The following is a 26,384-nucleotide window of genomic DNA, read 5'->3' as shown; positions in this document are numbered from 1 at the left end:
TCATTTTCTTTAAGTGCAGGTCAGACCCTGTCACTCCCCTATTCATGTCAATTACAGTGGCCTTTCATTTACCATAACTCATAATGGGAATGAATTTCTTTCCCACTGTTGCTTCACAGAATTCCTCCTTTCATTAAAGATGTGATCAAAGCAATCACCTTCGAGAGCAGCTATGTAGCACTGTGGATAGAGCACTAGCCCTGAAGTCAGGAGGACCTGAATTCAATTTTGTTCTCAGACACTTAACACTTCTTTGTGTGTGACCCTGGGCAAGTCACTTAACTCCAAATGCCTCTGCAAAAAAAACTAAACACCTTCAAATAGACTTTTCTGATACGCTCAATTATAAATGTCCTTTTTTCTTACCTTGTATTTAATTACTTCATATTCATCCTGGATTTATTTTACACCTGTTTCTTCAGTATATATTCATATATGATCTCTCCTCTCATCAAATATTAGCTCTTTGAGAAAATTGTTTCTGTGTACAGCAACAGGCACAGTGTTGCTTCTTAAATATCTAATATTTCTTACAGGTATATCCTTCCTCATTCCCTGCTTTCCACCCTGTCCTCTGGGAACACTATTCAAATTAACAGTATACTTTCAGAAAGAGCACAGCAACTCCCCATCCCATAGTTGTCATTCATCTTTGTTATTTCCCAAACAAAAACACCCTTCCCTAGCCACTAATCCCCTATGTGTGTGTCTCCTTCAATTAGAATGCATAAGTTTTTTAAAGTAAGGAATTCTTAGTTTTGCATTTGTATACCCAAAGTTTGGGTATACTGGAACCAATTAAGTACTTAATAAAAGTTTTTGTTTGTTTAAGATCCCCCACAATCTGGCAGTCACCTGCTTCCCAGCCATATTTCATACTATTCTCTTAAATGAACCCTGTATTCCAGTCAAAAGAATTGTTTCTCTTATGTAATGGCACAAACCATCACCATATATACTGTCTTCTCATCTCCATCTCTCAGACTTTTCTTCCGTCAAGGCTGAGCTCAGGTACAGCCTAGGAAGTCTTTCCTAATTCCTCTCCACCCTTCAATTTTTATTGTACTAAATATACTTGTGCACATGTTGTCTCTGCAATTCCTTGGGCATAAGAATTATTTTATTTTTATCTTTGTATCCCTAGCACAGTACTTTGTACATAATAGGCTTAATGTTTATTAAATTATTAACTTATAGCTGATGTTATTTAGTGGTGCCTTTTATTAAACTTTCACATCCTTAAAATATCATATTAACTTTACATCTTTAATTAGTTACATAAAATGTACATTAGACAACCATATATTGAAGTAAACCCATTTTTTAATTAAAAAAAAAAATCTATTCAGATTGTACTCGTTTTAAGGTGACTGACCACACAATGACTTCCCACAAGCTTTTGGCCTACTTGATTGTTCCACTTCCTTCTTTTGGTGCATGCTTTTCATCCTTTCCTTTTAGAAGAATGGTATTAGGGGCAGCTAGGTGGTACAGTGGATAGAGTACCAGCCCTGAAGTCAGGAGGACCTGAGTTCAAATCTGGTCTCAGATACTTTAATACTTCCTAGCTGTATGACTCTGGATAAGTCACTTAACCCCAATTGCCTCAGCAAAAACAAAAAACAAAACAAAAAAGAATGGTATTAGTGACAAAGACAAAATTCTACTACTACTGCCCAAGGAAGTCTTATGGGAAACATTTTCTCACATATGAAGAAAAAATACTATGAAAATAAACTCAAATTTAGGGGGGGAAAAAACCCCAGCATATCCAGCAGCTAAACTTTTGATGAGTTCACCCAACACTAGAAATCAAATGTTTACTTTATGCAAAAATCCAACAACACTCATGATTAAAACTTTAGGGGCATGGCTCGGTTCCTTAAAAAAAAAAAAAAAATTCATTTAATATCTCCTATATATAGAATCAAACTAGTCCCTATCTTTACTATCTGTTGTTAAAGATGGGTTTCTAGGAAGATTTAACAGCTCTTCAATTCTCTCCACATCTATTTCTGATTGATTTTTCCCTAAGTTACTCTGAAACTCTTCAGTAACAGCATCAGTAACATGTAGCCTGGCCTTCCTGTAACAAAAGGAAACAGACAGATCAGATACAATTTTACTTCTTCACATCATAATAACAACAACTTTGACAAGCCTGGTTTCTGGTTCTTATTATAATGACAAGAAGAACTATGGACTGAAATTTGTCTAGTGAGCAAGTATTGCTATTTGCTGATCCCAGAGCGCTGCTCTTCAGGTCCTCTGTCAAACAGCTTCATACGAACCCCTTAATAGTAGTTCATTGATTTTTTGGTTTTGTGTTCAGTCCATTTCAGAACTGCTATTGTTAGCAGAGAAAACAAAAATAAGAATTGTTCTTGATCACCTGCAGTTGTATAGCTGTACAATGACAAAATAATTGAAACTGAATGCTACTAAAATATAATGATTAAGCTTGGCTACCAAAGAACATATGGGAAGATATGTCTATATCCCACCAATACATTTTCTTGTAAAGGTAGGGAACTATGATTATAGAACTCTGAATGTAATATAAGACTTTTTTAAAGCACAGCAGATAGTTTTTTCCTGACCTGTTTCCCCTCTTTTTTATTCTTGGCTCTCTGGGATAGGGAGGAGAGAGAGAGATATTGAAAAATGTTGGTAATATAAAACAAAAGTTAAAAATAAAAAAATTATTTCTCAAAAATGTTATATATTTCCTAAAATTGTTACTCTAAAACATGCCCTCAAACTTATTACTAAAAAATCACAGCTCATTGAGACCAACAACTGTTCTGAAAGAAAAATATTAATACTGTCCAAAAAACCAGATTATATTAAGATCTAAAAGTACTGTAGAAGACCTAAAATTTTTGCTTTTGATGTATAACACAGACCCTAAGAAATATGACTTAATGTTTATCTTTTCTGTGTTTAATATGTATACATAACAATAATATATTTATATCTTTACATCGAATATTCTTTTCTGAATAATATAAACATGTATTATATAAATATATTTGCTTATATATGCCAAGTGATAATCTTTTCTGTGTAACATATGACATAACAGTTTTTATATCTTTATACTTAATATTAATGTTTTCTGTATAATATATACATATATCACATATTATAAATATATTTGCTTTTATTTTTTTTAAAGTGTATGGTTGTAACCAAGTAATTCTTATCTCTTTTTAGTTCATCTTCTTTTCCTCAATATAATTCAACAAACAAACAAACAAACAAAAAAACAACAGAAAGGTCCTGAATTATTCTTCTTATATCCAGACTCCATCTGTTGAGTTCTAAGGTTACTGATACTGATTTCTTAGCACCTCCAATTGGTTTTCCTGTTATTTTTCCATCTCTTCAGTACTCTGCTCAGTAACAAGTATTAATTCTACATTGTTTTTCATCATTTCATTCTCATCCCAACTAGTCTTTCTACAATTTGCCTTTAGAGTTAACTCAATACCCTCTGCTGTGTTACTTTACTACAGATTCAAATTAATGTTCTCTTCAAATTCTTCCACTAGTCATGTGCAATTTATTCTATTCATCCTCTATTTCCAAAGTTTTTGATCATTTTCTCAACAAATCATTTTTAATGATTTTAAATAAAGCAAAAGAGAAAAAGCCAGAGAATATTTATCTACTTGTTTGTGTCTTCTAAATCTGTGATATTATCGATTTGTATTTATAAATTCACCTTTTTCAAAGCATTTTCCTTAAAATAGTCCTGTAAAATAAGTAGTAAAAGTATTATTATTCCCAAACTATAATCCAGAGAAGTTTAAGTGGTTTCTTACTCAGGGTTATATAGTGAGTGTTAGAATCAGAATTCTAAACCAAATCCAGTGCATTTTCCACACACTTTTTTCTTCTTCTTCAAATTTTCTTAAAATTCACTTCTTTAAACAACTTCTTATTGTGGCTATAAGGCCATAGGACTAATTCCAGTTCCCTATTCTCTATCGATTCAGCAGAAACCACATCTACCTTCTAAATTCTTTATCATTCCAAGATTGTTATTGGCACGCAATAGTTTAAAATATAATAGCTAGCTGTATTTTACAAGCCTTAAGGCTTTTCCTGAGCTTTCATCTCTATTGCAAGAGGGTTTAATAAAATAAATTCTTTTACTGGGCTTTTTAAAAGAGCTGGCAAAAATATTTCTCTTCATAACACATCTTCTTAATTTTTTCTGAGTTTTCTAAAATGGCAATGAAGAAGATTTTCAGCATCTTGAGAAAGGTAAACTCCAGAATGTTAACAAATATGTGAAATGTAGGGGCATGGGGATCAGTTCTCCAAATTCAAAGTAAAGTTCACCCCTTGCCTGTGCAGTTCCTTTCACATGTCCCTTCTTATATAAAAAGGAAAAGGAAAAATACATGCAGTTAAATACAACAAGCATGCTTTTGCTTCTCCTAACAAAGATTCTCACACATAAAGAACCTTATCATATTAGAGAGAAAAATTAATGACTATAATTTTTTCCACTGATCTTCTATTTGCATTGTATATGTTTACTCATTTACTTTTCCATTTTTTTTTTTTTTTTGAGGCTGGGGTTAAGTGACTTGCCCAGGGTCACACAGCTAGGAAGTGTTAAGTGTCTGAGACCAGATTTGAACTTGGGTCCTCCTGAATTCAGGGCTGGTACTCTATCCACTGTGCCACCTAGCTGCCCCTATTCATTTACTTTTAATAAGGTTTGTGATTTTATAAGGGTAGGGAAGTCTTAGTGTGAAACTTCCTTTAACCATGAAGGTTGGGACCTCCCCTATCCCTGAGTCTTGTTTGGGGCCTGAGAAGTGAGGAGACTTGCCAAGACATCTAGTCAGTATATGACAAGAGGTGAGACTTGAACCCAGGTCTTCCTGAAATAAGCTCTCTATCATGCTATACTATTTTTCATAGCAAAAATGTGATAAATGTATTTAAATTAATTTTTTGTTATTTAAATTAAAAAATGGTTTTACTAAATATATTTTAGAATTAGATGATATGTAAAATTAAAAAGCTGACTGGCAAAAAGCCCAATGAGGCCAATCTCATCAGGTCTGAGAAGTGAGGACCAGGGGCACTTTGCTTACTTACCACTCACTTAGCTTGGACTCGTAGGCCTCTTTTCTCTCCTTCTGTTTTCTGTCCCAAACAGTCTCCCCTTGAAATTTCTGTATGATCATGAACATGAATCCAAAAGGAGCACTGAGATTAAAAAGACAGAATAACTGTTTCAGAAAACTAAACAGGAACATAGACAACCATTTAACAATCACTTTTTTATGTTGTTTTACTTAGTTATTTAGACAATAATAACGGCTTCTTATTACTTTGTTTTACTAGTTCTGTGAATTGGGTAGGTTCGGTGAACTAGGAGTTTTGAGGGAGAGCATGTGAAGAGAAAAAATGCAATTTCGTGACACACAAAATACTACAGAGAGCCCTAAGTGACAATTAGTTAAATAATGATCAAGGTAGGAATATCTTCTGCTTTTCTACTACAGAAAGCTTTAGTTAGTACTTGGAACAATTGAGATCAGTGTCAAAAAAAAAAACAAAAAAAAACCCAACAACAATGAAACAGCTCTCTACGTAGAGGCAATAACAAAAGAGAAAATCAGGAAGATGTCCTAACAGGTAAAAGCTAAGACATTACACCTAGAATAAGACTCTAGGATTCATTCTCATAGGAGAAAAGTAAACCAGAATTATAAAATATGTATTTCTGAGGAAAACTTATTAACAACCTTAGGTTGATGGTATCAATGGATCCATCATAGAGCAGAACTAACCCTTAATGACTCATGAGCAGAACCAACTCCTTGTACACTGAGATAGTTGTAAACTCTTCATCCCACTGCCTTGCACTGATTGATTCTGTATATCTTATTGTCCCAAATAAACCAGGAGCTTCTCAAGATCAGGATCTGTGACTAATTTTCCTTTTCAATATCTTCCATACCTAGAAGTGTTTTAGTCCCACAGTAAGCAACCTATATGTATTAACTAAAGGTGATTTGACTAGGGAAATTTTTTTCTCTGAATTTGACTGAAGTTAGTTTTCATCTTTGACAATTATTAGACAATCTCTATTTAAAATGATTTTTGTCACACATTTAAATACTTTCCCCTTTAATAGGGGAGCTATAATACTTCAAAGGAACTTGTCAAGGATGCTAAAGAAAGGTGTTTTTTTGAGGGGATATGAGAGACTAGATAAGATGATTCTAAGGTGCTGTGCAATTCTAAACACTATGATTTTATGAATCTATAAATGCCCAAGGATGTTAGTGCATAATATCCATAATGACAATTTTAATATATTGGCTTTCACAATGAAGTCTTTAATGTAGTTAGCAGAGAAATTGATAAAAAATTATTCTCTGGTTTTAAAGAAGGGAAAGGGACCTATATGTGCAAGAATGTTTGTGGCAGCCCTTCTTGTAGTGGCCAGAAACTGGAAACTGAGTGGATGCCCATCAATTGGAGAATGGCTGAATAAATTGTGGTATATAAATATTATGGAATATTATTGCTCTGTAAGAAATGACCAACAGGATGATTTCAGAAAGGCCTGGAGAGACTTACATGAACTGATGCGGAGTGAAATGAGCAGGACCAGGATATCACTATATATTTCAACAACAATATTGTATGATGATCAATTCTGATGGGCATGGCCCTCTTCAAAAATGAGATGAACCAAATCAGTTCCAATAGAACAGTAATGAATTGAACCAGCTGTATACACCCAGCAAAAGAACTCTGAGAGATGACTGTGAACCACTATATATAATTCCCAATGCCCCTATTTTTGTCCAACTGAATTTTTGATTTCCTTCACAGGTTAATTGTACACTATTTCAAAATCTGATTCTTTTTGTACAGCAAAATAACTGTATGGGCACGTGTATATATATATATATATATATATATATATATATATATATATATATATATATATATATATATATATAAATTGTACACTATTTCAAAATCTGATTCTTTTTGTACAGCAAAATAACTGTATGGGCACGTATATATATATATATATATATATTGTATTCGACTTATACTTTAACATATTTAACATGTATTGGTCAACCTGCCATCTGGGGGAGGGGGTAGAGGGAAGGAGGGAAAAAGTTGGAACAAAAGGTTTTGCAACTGTCAATGCTGAAAAATTACCCATCCATATATCTTGTAAATTAAAAGCTATATAATAAAAAAAATAAATAAATAAAACCATAAAAGAATAATAAAAAAAAATTTTTTTTTTTTTAAATTATTCCCTGGCACAGACAGGAAGAAAGCTCTGATAATTGAGAGTCGGAAATCCAACTTATGTCAACTCCTTGAGACTATATTCTCTCTATAAGACAACTTATAGCCCATGACATCATTGCTGTCTTCCTTGGATCAGTCCATCTTAGCTCTCTGCCTCAAGTGCTTTGTGGTGTCGTCTTTCCCTTTCCCGTTCCAAGCCACATGGTATCTCCCCTAATTCCACTGTGTTTCTAAACCCCACTTGCCCTCCTTACAGCTAATTAACTCTTTTAGGATACTAAGTCCCTTTCACTATGCCAGCTAAGGACATGCCCCAACCTCATAGGGTGTCTTCTTTCTAATGGGTAATTGTGAGTTTCACTGAGGAATTTGTCTTTCACATGATCTCCCACTCTATTTCATATTTATCATTCCTGGTATCTACTGTATCCTTTCATTTTGTCTGTAACCTCTTCCCCTAAATAAATCTACCTTTTGCAAAGAGAATGGCCATTGTGAATTCTTCACAAGACCAAACCCCAGCTTTTGGTGCCTGCCATCATTTGGTACCAAACCCCACAGCATAGATTAACAAGACCCACCACTTTAAAGTTATAAAATATTAGTTCTCTGAAACATTAGTTAGACCTGAAAGGTGCCTCACCAGGTTATCTCATTTAAAGATCATTTTTAAAGATGATAAAATTGAGACACAGAAAAATTAAATGAACTGGCAAAAGAGCATACTGGCAGTCAGTGCATAAACTAAGATTTAAACCCAGGTTCTTCTCTGATTCTAAAACCTATCACTCTTTCCATATGATAAGGAGATTCTGACAATGGTTTTGCATTCAAAGCTCCGTTTAGGAGTCTTCATGTATTTGTGCAAATACCCCTAGGTTGCTCCAGTAAACTGGCACTTGTTTATATCTCCATAGTCTTACTTTATCTGATCAAAGGTTCCTTGAATAGGGAAATGTTTTTTCCCCCCCCGAATTTAACAGAATAAGTGGCTTTTGTCACACATTTAAATACTTTCCCCTTTAAGGTAGCTATAGTACTCTAAAACAAAAACAAAAAAAACAAAACTGTAACTTAAATTTATTTTCCTATCCTTAACTACAAACCACTTAGTTCAAATTCTGTTTCTATATGTTTGGAATAACCAGTGGCATTTAAAAAGGATTCATTTTTACTGAAGTCTGTCTAGAGAAAAAGTAGAGGTAGAAAAAGAGAACTGGAATCAGTACTGGATTATTATTGTATGATTAAATATATAATATTTTAAAAGAGATGAAGGACCCTGTCATTCTAAGAGTCATGATCTTCTAACCCTATAAAGATTAAATTTTTATTTTGGGGAATATATCAAAATCAGAGGCATTAACTTTTAGTTATTCTAATTTGGACACAAACCATGTAAAACATACCCCAGAATGGCTCCAAATAAACCACCAGCCACCAGCCTAGTCAAACCCAAATGCATTCTGAAAAGACTTCCTGTAGCAGCTATTAAAAAACAGAAAAGGCAGATTTTAAATTAAACATTGAAACTAAAAGTCTCAGTCCTTTCATACTTTTTTTTTCCATGCAGTTTTTCTTCTGCTAAAATAGGCACAGAAATTCTGTTGGTTTTTTTGGTCAATACTCTATAAGCATACAGTTCCAGTATCTGTTATCTCTACATTGATCTTTTCATATTTTCTTGCCAATTCAAAGGAGCTCTTTTCTTTTTCTTACATATCTAAAACGATTTCACTTGTTCTGTAAGTACCATCCCTTCCCACATGATCTTGCTCCCATTCTTCCTTCTCTAGTATCTTTAACCTCTTTCTATCCAACTGGTTTTCTCCTTTCTGTTTCCAAAGATGAAGAAATTTTTCCATCTTAAAAATATCATTACTTGACTGATCCCAACTTCACCATTTACTACACATGTGAACAGGGGCAAGTAAACAAACATTACTGAATTTCAATTTCCTTTTCTCCAAAATGAAACCACCTCAAAGGATTATTAAAAGAAAGATTTGTTTTTCCTCTATCTTTGACAATAACTCAGCTAACTCTACCAATGGGCAAATTTCTTAAATAAGAATTCTTAAATGCTTTGCTTGCTCCCCAAAGAATTCTTAAATGCTTTGCTTGCTCCCCTTTTTTTTTCTTCTTCTATAATTCTTACAGAAATAAGTCAAGGGAAAAAATTTTTTCTCCCTTATTCCCACTCTTATCATTTCATTTTTGAAACCCTTGCTTTCAAATGAACCATTGTTAATCTGTGATTGATAAGTATAAGAGTCTTGCTTATGAAACGCTTTTATCAAGGAGAAGGAGATGTAAGTTTTAAAGAATAGCATCAGCATTTAAAAACCTCCTTGAAAGTTCACTGACGTCCCCCTCCAGAAATTTTTAATTGCATCCTCACCTTTCTCTAGCCCAAGCTGATGAAAGCAAAAAACTTAGATGTTAGAACTAGAGATCATTTACTCAAATTCCCTTACTTTAGAGATGAGGACAATGAGAGCCGGTGTTAAGATTACAAAACTAGTTAGTGGCAGGTTTGGAGCAAAACCTAATCAGAACTAGAAACCATCCACTTTGAGAGGCACTATGGTATGATAGAAAGCTGAATTAGACATCAACAGAATATGAGTTCAAATACAACCTCTATCATTATTATTACAACATAAGAAGTAATGACTGTGGATTCCAAAGTTCCTTTTAGTCTCACCCTGCTGGTGGGGGGAAGGGAAATATATATACATACCTTTTTTTTGTTTTTGTTTTTTTTGCTGAGGCAATTGGGGTTAAGTGACTTGACCAGGATCACACAAGTAGGAAGTATTAATTGTCTGAGGCCAGATTTGAATTCAGGTCCTCCTGACTTCAGAGCTGGTGCTCTATCCTATACATACACTTTTAAATCTAATCTGCATCAAAAACATTTTCTGAATTGCTTTTTAAAATCTAAGCAATCAACAACACAATAAAACAAGCCTATACTTGTGGCATTTTCTGATTTCCAAGACATAACTGCTCACATCTAAAATTCAGCAATGACCATTTAACCATTAGCTCTCACTCCCTTTGCTTCTTATTTTAAACCTAGAACCCTCAAAGGAAATCATCATACACAAGCTAAAAGATCACTAATCAGATATGTTGTAGAAGGAATTCTTATTCAGATATCTGCTGAATGAGATGATTTCTGAGATTTATCCCAGTACTTGCACCAGTGCCTGTGCCATTAGCAATTTTCCCACAGGTTAGACATATGGGGCTAAGTTCTCTATTTTTCTCTTCTGCCTCTAGGTGGAGCAGTAGATCAGACTATTGGACATAGTCTGAATTCAAATCTGACCTCAGTATGTGGGCAAGTCACTTAAATCTGTTTGCCTCAGTTTCCTCATCTGTAAAAAAAAGAAAATGTCAAAGCACTCTAGGATATTTGCCAAGAAAACCCCAAAAGGGGTCACAAAGAGTCAGACACGATTGGAATAACAATCTGATACTTGACAAATGAATACTAGTCCTTGCAGATGGAAGTTTTTTGCCTGGTTGGTCATAAATATTTTCTGTTTATTTGTTCAGTCTCTATTGTTACAGTGCTTTTATTGTTAACCTTTGTAAGTTATCACTTTCTCCTTGTCCAGCACTCTCTTGCTTATAATGAGGATAAAAGCCAATTGTCACTGAGTTATAAACATGTTAAAAAAAAAAAAAAAAAAAAAGCAAAAATAAACAAATGACTGAAAAATTCGAAGAAACATGGGAAGATATTTGTGATGTAATACAGAATGAGACAAGCAGATCCAGGAAAACAATATATGATAACAATAAATGTAAATAAAAAGAAACCTAAAATGAAGCTGAACACTACACAATTATTATTTCTAATTTGATGCTTCAGAACAGATGAAGGCATGCTTGTCCCGTTTTACCTTGGAAGTGGGGATACAAAAAGGCTGCATACCCTGCTAGATGTGATCATCATGTCTGTAGCTGTGTTCAGCTGTTTTGTCACAAGAGGAAATTGACAGGGACAGACTGGTATTAGCAAATGAAAAAAAAAAAAAACAAAAACAAAACAAAACAGAAAGGCATGCTTTATACCATGAAAAAATACTATGGGTAAAGGGAATTGAAAAGAAATCTCCAAATGGAAATAATAACTGTAGTAACAACAACTGACCTCCCAAAGTAAGAATGAAATTACCACAAGATACTCAACGTGATCAAGATGTTGAATAAGAAAATGACAGAAAGATACAAGGAGAAATTGCCTCTTCAAAGAGAGCTGATGGAGCAGAATGAGACATATATTTTCAGAAATGATCAACAACAAAGTGATTTGTTGTGCTTGATTCTATTTATTTGTTATAAAGGGTTTCCATTGGGAGAATGAAAGATAATTTAATGAATACCAAGTTGTTGTTGTTTGTTTGTTTTAAAGGAGTATCAAGAAAACATTTAAGGAAAATTCAGAAACAAATCATAAACAAGGCAATTTGATTTCTATGTACTAAAATTAAATGAAAGGATAGAGATTAGATTTGTGATTTCACTAGTATACATAACTCCCTAAAAAAGAAATTCTCTTTACTAATGCAGGTTGGCACATTGTATTTTATAAAGTCTTAGTGAGTTGCCCAGACTACTGAAAAGTTGTTACTTGCCCAATAAATAATGGTGGCTAGCTTTGAACCCAGGTCTTCATGGTTTCAGTATAACTTACCTATTACACCATGCTGCTTTTACAACAAAATTTTTAAAAGCAACTCACAAGTTCCATTTCACAGACTATCCTTCACATATTGAAAAAAGATTTTTTTTTTTAACAGAAGATATAAGGAACGAAAATGAACCCATAAAGAGGAATTTGGAAAGAAAAATCAAAACACCTGAGTTTAAAGAAGGAATTTGCAGGGACAATCTAAAAATCATTGGCTACCTACAAAATCATAATGAAACAAAGTCCCTGAAACCACATTTCAGAAATCTGTATAGGAAATGAAGTTGTACCATCAAAGCCTGAGGTCTTGAAATTAGAGGACCCAGATACTACCTCCAGGGTCCAAAAGCACCTGAACTCAGACCTTCCTGACTATGTGCAGCATTCCAGCCCCTATGTCATGCTGCCTCAAAAATCAGTGTGCTACCTGTCAGATTGGCTAAGATGACAGGAACAAATAATGATGAATGTTGGAGGGGATGTGGGAAAACTGGGACACTAATACATTGCTGGTGGAATTGTGAAAGAATCCAGCCATTCTGAAGAGAAATTTGGAACTATGCCCAAAATGTTATCAAACTGTGCATACCCTTTGACCCAGCAGTACTACTACTGGGCTTATATCCCAAAGAAATACTAAAGAGCAGAAAGAGACCTATATGTGCCAAAATGTTTGTGGCAGCTCTTTTTGTTGTAGCTAGAAACTGGAAGATGAATGGATGTCCATCAGTTGGAGAGTGGTTGGGTAAATTATGGTATATGAAGGTTATGGAATATTATTGCTCTGTAAGAAATGACCAGCAGGAGGAATACAGAGAGGCTTGGAGAGACTTACATCAACTGATGCTGAGTGAAATGAGCAGAACCAGAAGATCACTGTACACTTCAACAACAATACTGTATGAGGATATATTCTGATGGTAGTGGAAATCTTCAACATAAAGAAGAGCCAACTCACTTCCAGTTGATCAATGATGGACAGAGGTAGCTACACCCAGAGAAGAAACACTGGGAAGTGAATGTAAAATGTTAGCACTAATATCTGTCTGCCCAGGTTACATGTACCTTCGGAATCTAATGCTTATTGTGCAACAAGAAAATGGTATTTACACACATGTATTGTATCTAGGTTATATTGTAACACATATAAAATGTATGGGATTACCTGTCATGGGGGGAGGGAGTAGAGGGAGAGGGGGGATAATTTGGAAAAATGAATACAAGGGATAATATTATAAAAAAATATATAATTAAAAAAAAAAATCAGTGTGCTAGACTAGCCAAAACCAGATAGAAAAATCTGTGATCTCATCAGTGGTAATGTCTCCAAAGATGTGGACCATTACCCATTCACCACCCCACTTCAGGCTCTCATCACCTCTCATGTGGACAACTGTAATAGCATCCTAATTGGTCATGGTGCCTCAAGACTCTCCCTACTCCAATTTGTCCTCCACTTGACTAACAAAGTGATTTCCCTCATAAACTCTAATGTCTCCCTCTCAGATCAGATACAGATTCCTGTTTGGCGTTTAAAGCTCTTCATGACTTGGCCCCATCCTACTTTTCATTCTAGTCTTATCCCTTCTGGGTACTCTACAATCCAGTCAAATGGTCCTTCTTGCTGTTGCTAATCCACAACACTCTCATTCCACCTCCACACTCTGTCCTGGCTATCCTCGTATTCAGTACATTCCTTCCCAAGGTTACTCCTGGATCTATTGTACATGTATGTGTTTTGTACACACCTACATATGTGCATAGTCTCATTAGATTGTAAGTTCCTTGAGGGCAGGGACTTCCATTATAGTTTTTATGTCATTAGTATCTTAGGAGAGTCTTATTAATGCTTGCCTCTTTTCCCAGATGACTGTACAGGTACTCATGCAATCACTTGTGCCCAAAGTGCCACAGACATTCCTTTAGATCTCCTGACATCCTCAGAATGCCAAAAGAGTATGCTAGTTACTGGCTACCAATTATCCACTCTCGATACATGACTGCTCTATGTCCTTTTCCAGTCCTACATCTCTCTGAAGATATCTATTAAGCAGCCTCTTTGGCACAGTTCTTCATTAGTAATACGCTGCAGGCTGTTCATGACCTCCATTGACTTTTGAATGACCCTGAAAGTTAATTCTTCAGAGACTGTCCATTTTATGATTTGCTGCCATTGAGTATCATCTGAAGAATATTCAATTCAATTTTGAGATTCCCACTATAAATGAAACCAGAAGACAAAAGGAAATTGCAGCTAAGTAGAAGTATGGCTACCAAGTTTTCTTTGGTGAGATAAAGATGTTGACAAAGTTGGTTTTATTAAGTATAAAAAAGCAACAAGAAACAACTTCATTAGTCACTATATATTGTAGAACATGTAACCAGTTGCAAATATCCTTAAGATGACTGCAACTCATTCATCATTATTTGTTACAAAAAATAAGGAGGTGGCAAAAGTCTTCCAAGGACCTAAGAGACTATCCAAATTAATTAAATTGCATAAAATGCAATATAAGGTTTACAAAGTTCTCTCCTCACAAAAATAGTGCATTATCTCTATCTTATAGATAAGAAAACGGAAGCTCTGAAAACATAAGTGACTTGGCTATGAACATATAACTAAATGTTTTCTGAAGGATTTAAACTAAGGTATCTTGAATCCAAGTCCAGCACTGTTTGCATTAAGCTCACCTGTGCCTTCATAACTCATACTGTCACGCTTCTTTGTTTGGAAAATGCTTGTCAAAAGGCCTTTAAAAAGTATTAAGAAACAAATATGATATGCTAAGCTCTCATTCTGAATGTGTTAATCAAGGATGTAAAAACATTTTAAAAAACAGAGACAGCAAAGACAGCTTCTGTGGTTTTATGACTACTTTTTTGTCACTGAAGTTTTTTTGTTTTCGTTTTGATTTGGGGAAGATTTGGGAAGAAGCAGGGAGAAATGCATAATAGCAGTGTATAAAACAAAGGAAGATAAAATAAAAACGATCTATGAACCATTTTCATAGGGGTCTAACTATTCTAGAGAATAATTTGGAATTGTTTAAACAGCCATAAAACTGTGCATATGCTTTAACCCAGCAATACTGCTACCAGGTCTGTATCCCAGAGATTTAAAAAAAAAAAAAAAAAAAAAAAAAAAAAAAAAAATTTAATAAACCTGTGCAAAAATATTTGTGAGATGTTTAACATATGTTGAACTACTTGCCATATAGGGGAGGGGAGGAAAATTGTAGCACAGGGTTTTGCAAGGGCTAATGTTGAAGAATTGTCCACATGTATGTTTTGAAAAATAAAAAGCTTTAATAAATATATATGCATATATATATTTATGAGAGTTCTTTTTTGTAGTGGCCAAGAAAAAAAAAGGGAAATTGAACAGAAGCCCATCAACTGGGAAAGGGCTGAACAAAGTTTGGTATATGATTGTGATGGGATACTATTATGCTACAAGAAATGATGAGGGAAATGGGTCCAGAAAAATCTGATAAGATTTATATGGACTGAGATGCAAAGAGAGGTGAACATAACCATATCATGGTATACAGTAATAGCAGCATTGTAATGGTGATTGATTGTGAAACACTAAGTTTCTCTGATCAATCCAACAATCCAAGACATTCTAAAGGACCCAAGATAAAAAATGCTATCCACTTCCTAGGAGAGAACTAATGAACACTGATTATAGATAAGCTTTCACATTTTTATGTTTCTTGCTTGTTATTTTTTTTAAACATGGCTAACATGAAATACATTTTGCATGGCTTCACATTTTGATATCATATTGCTTACCTTCTCAATGGATAAAGAAAGCATAGGAGACAGAGAACCTGGAACTCAGTTTTTTAAAAAGAATATTAATGATACTAAGTGTAGTGAGCAGAACCAAGAGAACATTGTACACAGTAATAGCAAGATTTTGTGATAACTGAATATGATGAATGATGAAGTTGGCTCTTCTCAGCAATGTGGTGATTAAAGAAAATTCCAATAGATTTGGGACATAAAATGTCATCTTCATCCAGAGATATAACTATGAAGACTGAATGTGGATCGAGGAATAATATTTTTACCTTTTTTTGTTTGTTTTCTTTCTTCTTTCTCATATTTTTTTCCCTTTTGGTCTGATTTTGCTTGAATATCATGATAAATACAAAAATATGTTTAAAAAGATTGCTTGCTGTCTTGGGGAGGAGGCAGGAAAAATTTGTAACACAAAAATTTTTCAAAAATGAAGATTGGAAACAATGTGTATTGGGAAAAACAAAAATAGTGCAAAAAAAAAAAAGAATGTTAGAGATAAAAATGTAAAAAATACACAAAAGGGAATAGAAGGAAATGAGTAAGGAGACACTAGTTGAACTTGATAAACAGTTAATATGAACATTTCCATATATGAAGAAGAAATGCTATCCACCATCCTCTTCTGGATACTTTATTCTTTAGCAGGGGTTTATATCACTGCTTTCTTCCAGTTTCCCTCATACCTGTAATGACTCTTTTCTCAGGCTCCTCTATTATACTTTCATCCAGGTCACACTCCATTGAGTATGTCTCAAACTTCTATCCTGGATCTGCTTCTCTTTTTACTCTATACTATCTTGTTTGGTGATTTCATCAGCTCCCATGGATTCAATTCTCATCCTTGTGCAAATAATTCCTAGATCTGTATACCAGCCCTAATCTCTCTCATGAAGACCGTTTCACATCACGATTCCATAGATATCTCAAGCCCAATATGTCCAAAAAGTAATTCATTATATTTTCCTCTAAACTCTCTTCCCTCTTCCAAACCTCCTTATTATTGAGGGGCAACACCATCCTCTCAAGTAACCAGACTCACAACCTCAAGTGTCATCCTCAATTCTTCTCTTGCATTCACTACACATATTCAATCTGTTGCCAAGTTTTGTTATTTCTCTCCTTTCACAATGTCTTTTGTATATGTAGCTTTCTCTCCACTCCTATAGCTGCCATTCTGGTACCATTCTCATTATCTCTCCCTTGGACTACTGCAAAAGCCTTCTTATAGGACTTCTTACCTCAAATCTCTCCAGACTCCAATCCATTCTCCACTTAGTTGCCAAAGTGATTTTCTAAAATGCAAATCTGACCATGCCACATACCACCCTTTAAGAAACTCCAGTATCTTCCAAATATTACCTCCAGGATCAAATACAAAATCCTCTATTTAGCTTTTAGATCCCTTTGAAACCTGGCCCTTCCTCTCTTTCAAGTCTTCTGTACTATATGCTTTTCACACATTCTATAATAAAGCAGCAGGGCCTTCTTGTTCTTCAGTTGACACTCTCATCTCCAGACTACTTTTTCACTGGAATTCTTCCTTGCCTCAGATGCTCTCCCTCACTTCTGCCTCTTAGTTTTCTGGGCTTCCTTCAAGATTCAGTTAAAATCCTACCTTCTACAGGAGGCCTTTCCTATACTCCTACTGTTAGAGGTTCTCTTATCTCTTCTCTAAATTTCAACAGCTCTTTCCATATCCCCATTTGGTGGCATTTTAGTTCATTTACAAAAATAACCATAAAGACAAATGTAGTATTTCCCAATTAAATCTTAAGTATCTTGAGGGCAAGCTTTCTTTCTCAAGCATTTTAGTTTCCTACACAATTCTTAGCTTAGTGCCTGGAAGATACTTAGTAAATGTTTGCTGAATGAACAAAAGTGCTTACAAATGCCCTTCAGGGACATTTACTATCTTTCCAAAAATGAAAACTATTATCTCTCATAATTAAATAAGCTAGAGAATTTGCTAATTTTAATAATTTATAGATAAATTATTCAAATTTTTAGTAAGTATGTCTTCCTATAAACAATATCAAATCTAAAAGATATCTGCATGAACCCAAAACTTCTGATGGCCAGTAAGAATCATCACCACTGAAATATAGGTAGATCATTCTAATAAAAAAATGACTTAATGCCACATATTGTCTAACAAAGCTGCTCCTATATGCAAAATTATGATATGTTTTAACTGTGCTCTACTGATCCCATTTCAATTAATTCTACTCTAGTAAACTATGTAATTTTAGTCCAAATAATTAAGTTTTTTTTTTTTTTTTCCCATCAAAACATCTTACATGCAGCATGTTTCACAAACTCCTTTTACATTATAAAAGTTCTGAGGCAGAATTTCAAACTAATATGCCTAGTCAAAAGACGAATTGATGCAGAAGGCCTAAAACTTGCAGTGCCTTTCACTAATTATTTAACTATTTGCATACAATGAGAAATGTTAAAAAAAAAAACAAAAAAAAACTAAACTAAAAAAACCACTTACCTCCAGCAACAACAAAGTGGCTTACGGTATTTTTATTTCGGTATACATTCAGACCAACACTCACTGTGCTAAAGAGATAAAAAAAAAAAAAAAAAGTAAGAAAAATTACATTTTTTAGTATACTGACAGTTCTCTCCCAATATCATGACTATAAAGCTCCTCAACTTAGTTACTTCTTGATAATATTTTTAACAAAAGGAGTAGGCTAGCATTTTCATTCATTAACCCTACTCCAGATCTTTGTTACTTCTTTATTCTGCTTCAGAATCTCTATGAATCCTGAACCCTACAATACGGACTTTGTAATATAAAGCTGACTGTTGACTACTCTTCAGCTTGCCAAGCTGAAGCTTTCTGCTGTATTGGAACTGATTTGGCTCATCTCATTGTTAGAGGAGAGCTCTACAATGAGCTAACTTAGAAGTTGAAAATGAAGAAATTAAATTACATACATATTGCTTCCTCCCTTTCTATTTAGAATCTTTAAACCACATTAATAACAAATCCATATACTCTGGTGCTGAGGACAACACATCCTACAAAGACAATCAAACATACTTTACTAAGAATATCCATATCTATGAAGGATCATTTACTATGGAGGAATTATAACTATCATGCACATTATATGTGTATTAAAAATGTATCATTTACCACTACACGCCTGTCAGATCGGCTAGAATGACAGGGAAAGATAATGCACAATGTTGGAGGGGATGTGGGAAAACAGGGACACTGATACATTATTGGTGGAATTGTGAATACATCCAGCCATTTTGGAGAATGATTTGGAACTATGCTCAAAAAGTTATTAAATTGTGCATACCTTTGACCTGGCAGTGTTACTACTGGGCTTATATCCCAAAGAGATCTTAAAGAAAGGAAAGGGACCTGTATGTGCAAGAATGTTTGTGGCAGCCCTTCTTGTAGTGGCCAGAAACTGGAAATCGAGTGGATGCCCATCAATTGGAGAATGGTTGAATAAATTGAGGTATATGAATATGGAATATTATTGTTCTGTAAGAAATGACCAACAGGATGATTTCAGAAAGGTCTGGAGAGACTTACATGAACTGATGCTGAGTAAAATGAGCAGGACCAGGAGATCATTATCCACTTCAACAACAATACTATATGATGATCAATTCTGATGGACGTGGCCCTCTCCAACAATGAGATGAACCAAATCAGTTCCAATAGAGAAGTAATGAACTGAACCAGCTACACTCAGCGAAAGAACTCTGGGATTTGACTATGAACCACTAAATAGAATTCCCAATACCCCTATTTTTGTCTGCCTGCATTTTGGATTTCCTTCACAGGCTAATGGTACACTATTTCAAAAGTCGATTCTTTTTGTACAGCAAAATAACTGTTTGGACATGTATACATATATTGTATTTGACTTATACTTTAACATATGTAACATGTATTGGTCAACCTGCCATCTAGGGGAGTAGGGTGAGGGGAAAGAGGGCAAAAATTGGAACAAAAGGCTTGGCAAATGTCAATACTGTAAAATTACCCATGCATATATCTTGTAAATTAAAAGTTATATTTTATATATATATATATATATATATATATATAAAATTGTGTTAATTAAAAAAATGTATCATTTGGGGACTATTGTTCATTGTCAAAACAATCACATCCTTAGATAAAACACCTTTTGACCAAATTAGCATTTCATGCTGTATGTAAGCAAAGGATTGACAAATAGAAGGTATGTTCTCAAATTCTACATTTAATTCTAATGCTAAAAAGTGCATATGAGTGACATAAGATGAGCTCCATCATATCTGCCAGCCCTACCTCAACCTCTGTAGTCTTCAGAACCATATCATGGTTGGAATGCCTGATTTTCACTTCTTTCACCATTCCTCAGAATCTGCTCACCACATGGTAGCAGACATCATCATCCTGATGGATACTTGGCAGGGATCCCCACTCACATCATATTCCACTAATTAGGGCAGATTATTCAGCTTCCTTTTTACAGGAAGTCCATAGGACCATACTTCAAATGTTAATCCATATAGAAAAAATACAACTAAGATATGCCAAAGGCCACGTTTGCATTGCTGCCTAATATTTTTAAAGACATATTGTTAGAAGATGGCAGAGTGAAAGGCTAAGAGGAATTAAGTTTCTCACAACAACCCTCAAAATCAATATCAATTCAAGAAAGAATAAATCTCAAAATAAAATTAAAGTTCACCAAAAAGATAATGTTGAAATGGAAGAAAAAGAAAAAAGACACAACCACCTAAAAATAGATGTTGAAATGGATCATTCCACATTAAAATAATTAATGGAGGAGTTCAAATAGGCAAGAAAATTACAAGTAGTGCTTTGCTAAAAAAAAAAAAAAAAAAAAAAGTACCCAAAACTCTGTGGGATAATTGAACTGCATGATGTCCCAAAGAAAAAACCTCAGGCAGAGATAATGGAAAGTCTCAGTTTTGGTGAGTCTTTCCATATACAACATGTTTTATTTTGTCAAAAAGAATGATAATTATTGACATTAATTCCTGTCCAATATTAAAAGTTGGCATCTTGTAAAAAAAAATCATTATTAAATCACACAAAAAAATTGTGGAATATGAATATGATATCATTGTATTGTATCATAAAAAATGCAAATGAGGAACTTAAAAAAAATGAAACTAGTATAAAATGAAGGAAAATAAAACCGAGGATACACACACAGACCAAAATAACATAAACAATAACAACACTAAAAAACAGTTAGCCCTTAATGAAATGCAAGAAATAAAAAGTATCCATTCCTATTTCTCTGAGAATAGATAACTTTTTTCCTCTTTGAAAAAAGAGAGCAGTTATGAATTTGAAAAGAGGTATATACTGTCAGATGCACTTCTTAAGTCAATTTGTTAAAATATAATGTAATAAAATGCCTTACTGAAAGTGTTCTTTGTTCTCATCAGTATTCAAAGAGAGCTTACTTAAATATAGTCACAAAGACAGCTGTTCTCCAACTCCATCTCCAGCCATACCGGACGAATCCTCGGATGGCAGCTCTATGGGCAGATTGCTGAAATGGAGGGAAGGCTTGATTAGCTGTCTGATATGGCAGAACTATGTGTAGAAGAGTAAGTCAGATGGGAGATACTCCTATGGATACATATGTAAGATATATTAAAAAGATGTAGAATCATTAACTTAACTAAGTGAACTGGGGTTTCCTCTGCCACTAATTCTAAAAACTAACAATATAACTAGGCTATACATGATTAAGATGGGACAGTACATATTTTAATTAACAATGTCTCATATTTTCTTATATTGTTAAATATACTTGACATCTAACATACAAGAGATAAACTGATTATGGACTTATTATTTATGGACTAATTACGAAACTGACATTCTATCAAGTAGTAGAAGGAAAATTGGGACATGTTAACATTAATCATAACTAGTGAGTATCTATGTGTGGGAAAAAAAAAAAAAGATATCGTTCCTGCCTTCAAGGAATTCTTGTTGGGGAAATGATATATACATAAGAAAACAGGAAGATATTAAGTATTATTTTACATGGTAGAACCTAAAATAAATCAGAAAAAGAAGAGATTAATGTGATCTGTAATACTCAAGGAAGGTTTCACGAAAGAATAAAACTCCTGGGGATTGAAAGACAGGCAGAATTTAGATAAATGGAGGAGAATCATAAAGAGATTACAGGCAGAGAATATAATATGAGTATCAAGATAAACTAAGAATGAATGAGGTGTCTAGAGAGAAAGAAAAAGACTAGTCTCACTTAAACCAACTCTGTCCAAATGTTTACCCTTATGTACATTTGTACTTTTTGGTGTTAATTTAACAGATAAATATGGATTTTTCCTTTTCCTAACCTTGTCAACTCAACTTTCCTCCCACACATCAGTACAACATTTAATTGGACTAAACATTTCTAATCACAACACCCTGACAGAAAATCATTTAGTAATATAACTTTTAAAACTGGTTAGCAATCCTATCATGCTTCTTTTAAATATATATACATACCACAGCATCAAACCGGTTATGATAAATCTCGGCATGGCTCTGAGAAATATAACGTTGTTTGGCATGAAGAAAAGCAGGTATGCCACCATATACCCAACCAATGATTGCTCCTGAAGCTGCTGCTTTGTAAATATATTCAATTTCCTGTGGAACTGGCAGGTGTTCACTGAAACAGCATCGAAAAGACAAAGGAAGTTTCAATTCCTCACCACACCAGCTCACTTAAGAATTATAAATATTAATGAAAAATTTTTAACTCCACCTCATAATATATATTTTATAGACAATAATACTAATGAATTCTCATTTTAAAGATCAAGAATATCTTCCAATTAAAGAGCAAGAAGAATCTTAGGATTTTGAGATAGAAAAGATCGTTAATACTATATAATCCAATTTTAGTTTTAAAAGGACAAATTTAAGAAACAAACTTATGAATGTGCCCAAATGCATGTGGGCAAAGACTAGTAGAATCTGAGCTGGAAATTACTTCAGACACCAATACGTCTATCCGTTTGTGCTCAAATGCTCTACAATATACAATGCTCTAAATGGTCACCCAATCTATGCTGGAAGATCTCGACTATCCCTTAATCTCCTCACAGTCCTCCACCCTCTGGGATTCCTTATTCACAAAGTGAAACTCTCCATCTTCCTCTCAAGAGTCAAAATCTCCATAAAGCAGAGTTAAAATATTAATTTAGAACTTTTGATTACAAATTCAGCATTCTGGCCATTATGTTAACTACTACTACTATTAAGAATTAAGACATTTGGGGCAGCTAGGGGGCGCAGTGGATAGAGCACCAGCCCTGAAGTCAGGAGGACCCGAGTTCAAATCTGGTCTCAGACACTTAACACTTTCTAGCTGTGTGACCCTGGGCAAGTCACTTAACCCCAGCCTCAAAAAAAAAAAAAAAGAATTAAGGCATTTAAAGTTCAACTGGACTAAATCACAGATGATCAACCATAATTATGACAAGAAGAGGCCAGAATAATAAAACCGGAGGAAATGACAACTTTGAGTTTTTTTCTTATCATCTGATAATGAAGGGACTGAACTAGATTATCTTTAGGATTTCCTCTTCTGAAACTATTCTAGTTTCCCAGGTCAGACAACTTCAGGTAAATCAATTAAAGGAATTGTGAACTAAAGTCTTTTATTCTTTTTTTTTTGGCTGAGGCAATTGAGGTTAAGTGACTTGCCCAGGGTCACACAGCCAGGAAGTGTTAAGTGTCTGAGAGCAAATTTTAACTTGGGTCCTCCTGAATTCAAGGCTGGTGCTCCCATCACAGCGCCACCTAGCTGCCCCAGAAGTCTTGTTCTTAACAAAGCTATTAACCATACCCGGATGTTACCTCTAGAAAACTTTGATAGGCTTTTCTGACAATTACAGACTTACAAGGTCTGTATATTTTAAAATGAAATCACTAAAGGTAAATACAAAAAATAAAAACCAGCAACCAAGTGGAAAAAATTTAGTAAGGGATAAGTGGGAGCAAGAAAAAGGTTGGCATCTCAAAGTTCCACTTAACTGATAGACTGTACTTAGGCTAACACTCTATTGTTCAACTTCTCCAATAAACGTTCATTATTAATAACATAATCAGTGATTGTTATATTTACTCTCTGACAAAGAGCTCTTTAAGGCGGTCCCATCCTGATTCTGGGTACACTGGGCCTTTAATGTGAGAGGGTAGAGTCTTCTCATAGGAAAGGCTCGAGTCAGGTGCCATGGTACTCTCTTCAGCAAGGACTTTGGGAAAAGGGACGAGGGTCTCCCATGCTCTTCTCAAGCAGGTCTTCCTAGGTCTCTCCATCCCGGCGTCTTGGTACTATGAAAAGAGTCAAGAGAGACAAATGCTAGGAATGGAGGTCTTCGTACTTAAGAAAGGCGTCCTCTGGATTTCTATTTGTGCACGCTCCACGTACACGTACACGTGTACACAATACACAAGCGCACACACGTACACACACACGCAGTTTGTCAGCGTCCCCAGCGGACGGAGCGAGCCCAGGGGCGGGCTCTTACCTTCGCGTCCTCCCCAGTTCGGCGCCCCTAGATTCGGGATACAGGATCCTTGAGAAGCTGAGAAGCTGAGAAGCTGAGAAGCGTCGCCGACTTCCCAAGGGCAGCGAGGGACAAGGAGCGTCAAGATGGCCAAAGTTTCAAATCCACCTCATACATTTGCTAGCTGTGTGGCTGGCGGCAACTCACTTAAACTCTTAATTTTTCAGTCTCCCCACCAATTAAGAAAAACCGAAAGTGGGCTGGACAATATGACCTCCAAGATTCCTTCCGGGTCTAGGATTCCGTCCTCTACCGGTTCCTCGGGTGTAACCCGGAAACTCTTCCCAGCGGAAATCCTGGCCTTGATCTGGTAGACTCTGTCGGCCTCCGCTCAGCGATGCGGCTGCGCGGGACGCCGTTGCCTAGTGATTGAAGGCGCGTGGGCGATCTTCCTGTGCAGCAGCCACCGCTACTCTTATGTAATTTGTGGGACGCAGCCCCTTATTTTGCGGAATCCAGCACTCCCTTATTTTACAGATGAGGAAACGGGGAAAGTGATTACCTAGGCACACAGGGGAAGATCTGGGATTACAGAGAAACCGGGGATTTGGACCTGTCTATTCCAACACTCGTTCCGCTCTTCCTTAAACAAATAAACAAAATAAATGAATAAAGTATTTAATAAGCGGGCTACTGTGTGCTTACACGCTGGAGAGGGGGAGGGGCAGAGGCCCAGAATGACGGGGACACCCCCATTACCCCCCAGAAGATCATTCTCTACAGCAGCCTGGCAATCCATTGAGATGAGGGTGCAGGGACAGCTAGGTGGCGCAATGGATAGAGCACCAGCCATGAATTCAGCAGGACCCGAGTTCAAATCTGGTCTCACACACTTAACACTTCCTAGCTGTGTGACCCTGGGCAAGTCACTTAACCCCAGCCTCAGAGGGGGAAAAAAAAAAAGAGAGATTAGGGTGCATTCCACCATTTCACAACTCCACCAATAATGCACTGGTGCGCCTTCATTCTACATGTTCCCCAGAATTGAAGATTGCCATTTTGGCCTAAACTAGTTTTCAAGTCATAAGGTAAAATCTCAGAATTGTGTTGATTGCATTCTTTAATTTATTAATGATTCAGTGTCCTCAAACTTTTAAATAGGGCCCAGCTCACTGTCCCTCAGACTGTGGGAGGGCCCGTCTGACTATAGTAAAAACAAAACCTCCCACTCTGTCTCTGCCCCTCAGCCCATTTGCCATTTTGCAAACCTTGTTTGCTTGATATAAATCCCATTTGGTCATAATGAATGATTTCTTGGATAAATGATTGCAGTCTTAAAGGATTTTATTTAGAATTTTGAATCAATTTTCATTCATCATATTGTACAGTATTCCTTCTGCGGTTTGTCTTTCCTTGGTTTAGGTAGCTGGACTATATCTGTCCCATAAAACGTTTCTCATTCTGTTTGCATGCTCTCTTCACTTTCCACAGTGCTGGATCATTTTCCATTGTTTTATAGTATTTATTCATAGACTCTTGAACTTATTAGAATTGGAGGCTACATTTCCTTTTGTCCTTAATATTTTCCCTGTTAAATATTTTTAAAAACAAAGGTTCTGACAAAGGTCTCATTTCCAAAATATATAGAGAACTGACCCTAATTTATAAGAAACCGAACCATTCTCCAATTGATAAATGGTCAAAGGATATGAACAGACAATTCTCAGAGGAAGAAATTGAAACTATATCCACTCACATGAAAGAGTGTTCCAAATCACTACTGATCAGAGAAATGCAAATTAAGACAACTCTGAGATACCACTACACACCTGTCAGATTGGCTAAGATGCCAGGAACAAATAATGATGAATGTTGGAGGGGATACAGGAAAACTGGGACACTGATGCACTGTTGGTGGAGTTGTGAATGAATCCAACTATTATGGAGAACAATCTGGAATTATGCCCAAAAAGCTATCAAACTGTGCATACCCTTTGACCCAGCAGCGCTA

General features: G+C 35.3%; 1 protein-coding gene across 1 annotated transcript; it reads right to left on the bottom strand.

The window, feature by feature from the left end:
• Nucleotides 1–1,201: 1,201 nt before the first annotated feature.
• TIMMDC1 (translocase of inner mitochondrial membrane domain containing 1) lies at nucleotides 1,202–24,661 on the bottom strand. The gene is made up of 8 exons (XM_074301316.1): nucleotides 24,395–24,661; nucleotides 23,989–24,197; nucleotides 22,362–22,527; nucleotides 21,296–21,384; nucleotides 18,327–18,394; nucleotides 8,724–8,802; nucleotides 5,122–5,232; nucleotides 1,202–2,086 (listed from the first exon to the last, which is right to left on the bottom strand). Exons 2-8 carry the CDS (start codon nucleotides 24,180–24,182, stop codon nucleotides 1,933–1,935), a joined length of 861 nt encoding a protein of 286 aa, XP_074157417.1. The 5' UTR covers nucleotides 24,183–24,197; nucleotides 24,395–24,661; the 3' UTR covers nucleotides 1,202–1,932.
• Between the last annotated feature and the right edge of the window lie 1,723 nt (nucleotides 24,662–26,384).

Source organism: Sminthopsis crassicaudata, chromosome 3 (genome assembly GCF_048593235.1).
Source record: "Sminthopsis crassicaudata isolate SCR6 chromosome 3, ASM4859323v1, whole genome shotgun sequence".
Taxonomy (NCBI): Eukaryota; Metazoa; Chordata; class Mammalia; order Dasyuromorphia; family Dasyuridae; genus Sminthopsis; species Sminthopsis crassicaudata.
Note: the sequence above shows the minus strand (reverse complement) of the source record. Positions and strands in the feature narration are given on the sequence as shown.

Bases quoted from the DNA above. Each gene is read 5' to 3' on its own strand.
- TIMMDC1 (XM_074301316.1), bottom strand. From the start codon at position 24,182: ATGGAGAGACCTAGGAAGACCTGCTTGAGAAGAGCATGGGAGACCCTC. The intron at 21,385-22,361 runs GTATGTATATAT...CCTCCATTTCAG, and splicing joins ATAACCGGTTTGATGCTGTG to CAATCTGCCCATAGAGCTGC. The intron at 5,233-8,723 runs GTATGTTTTACA...TTTTAATCTCAG, and splicing joins TTATTTGGAGCCATTCTGGG to TGCTCCTTTTGGATTCATGT.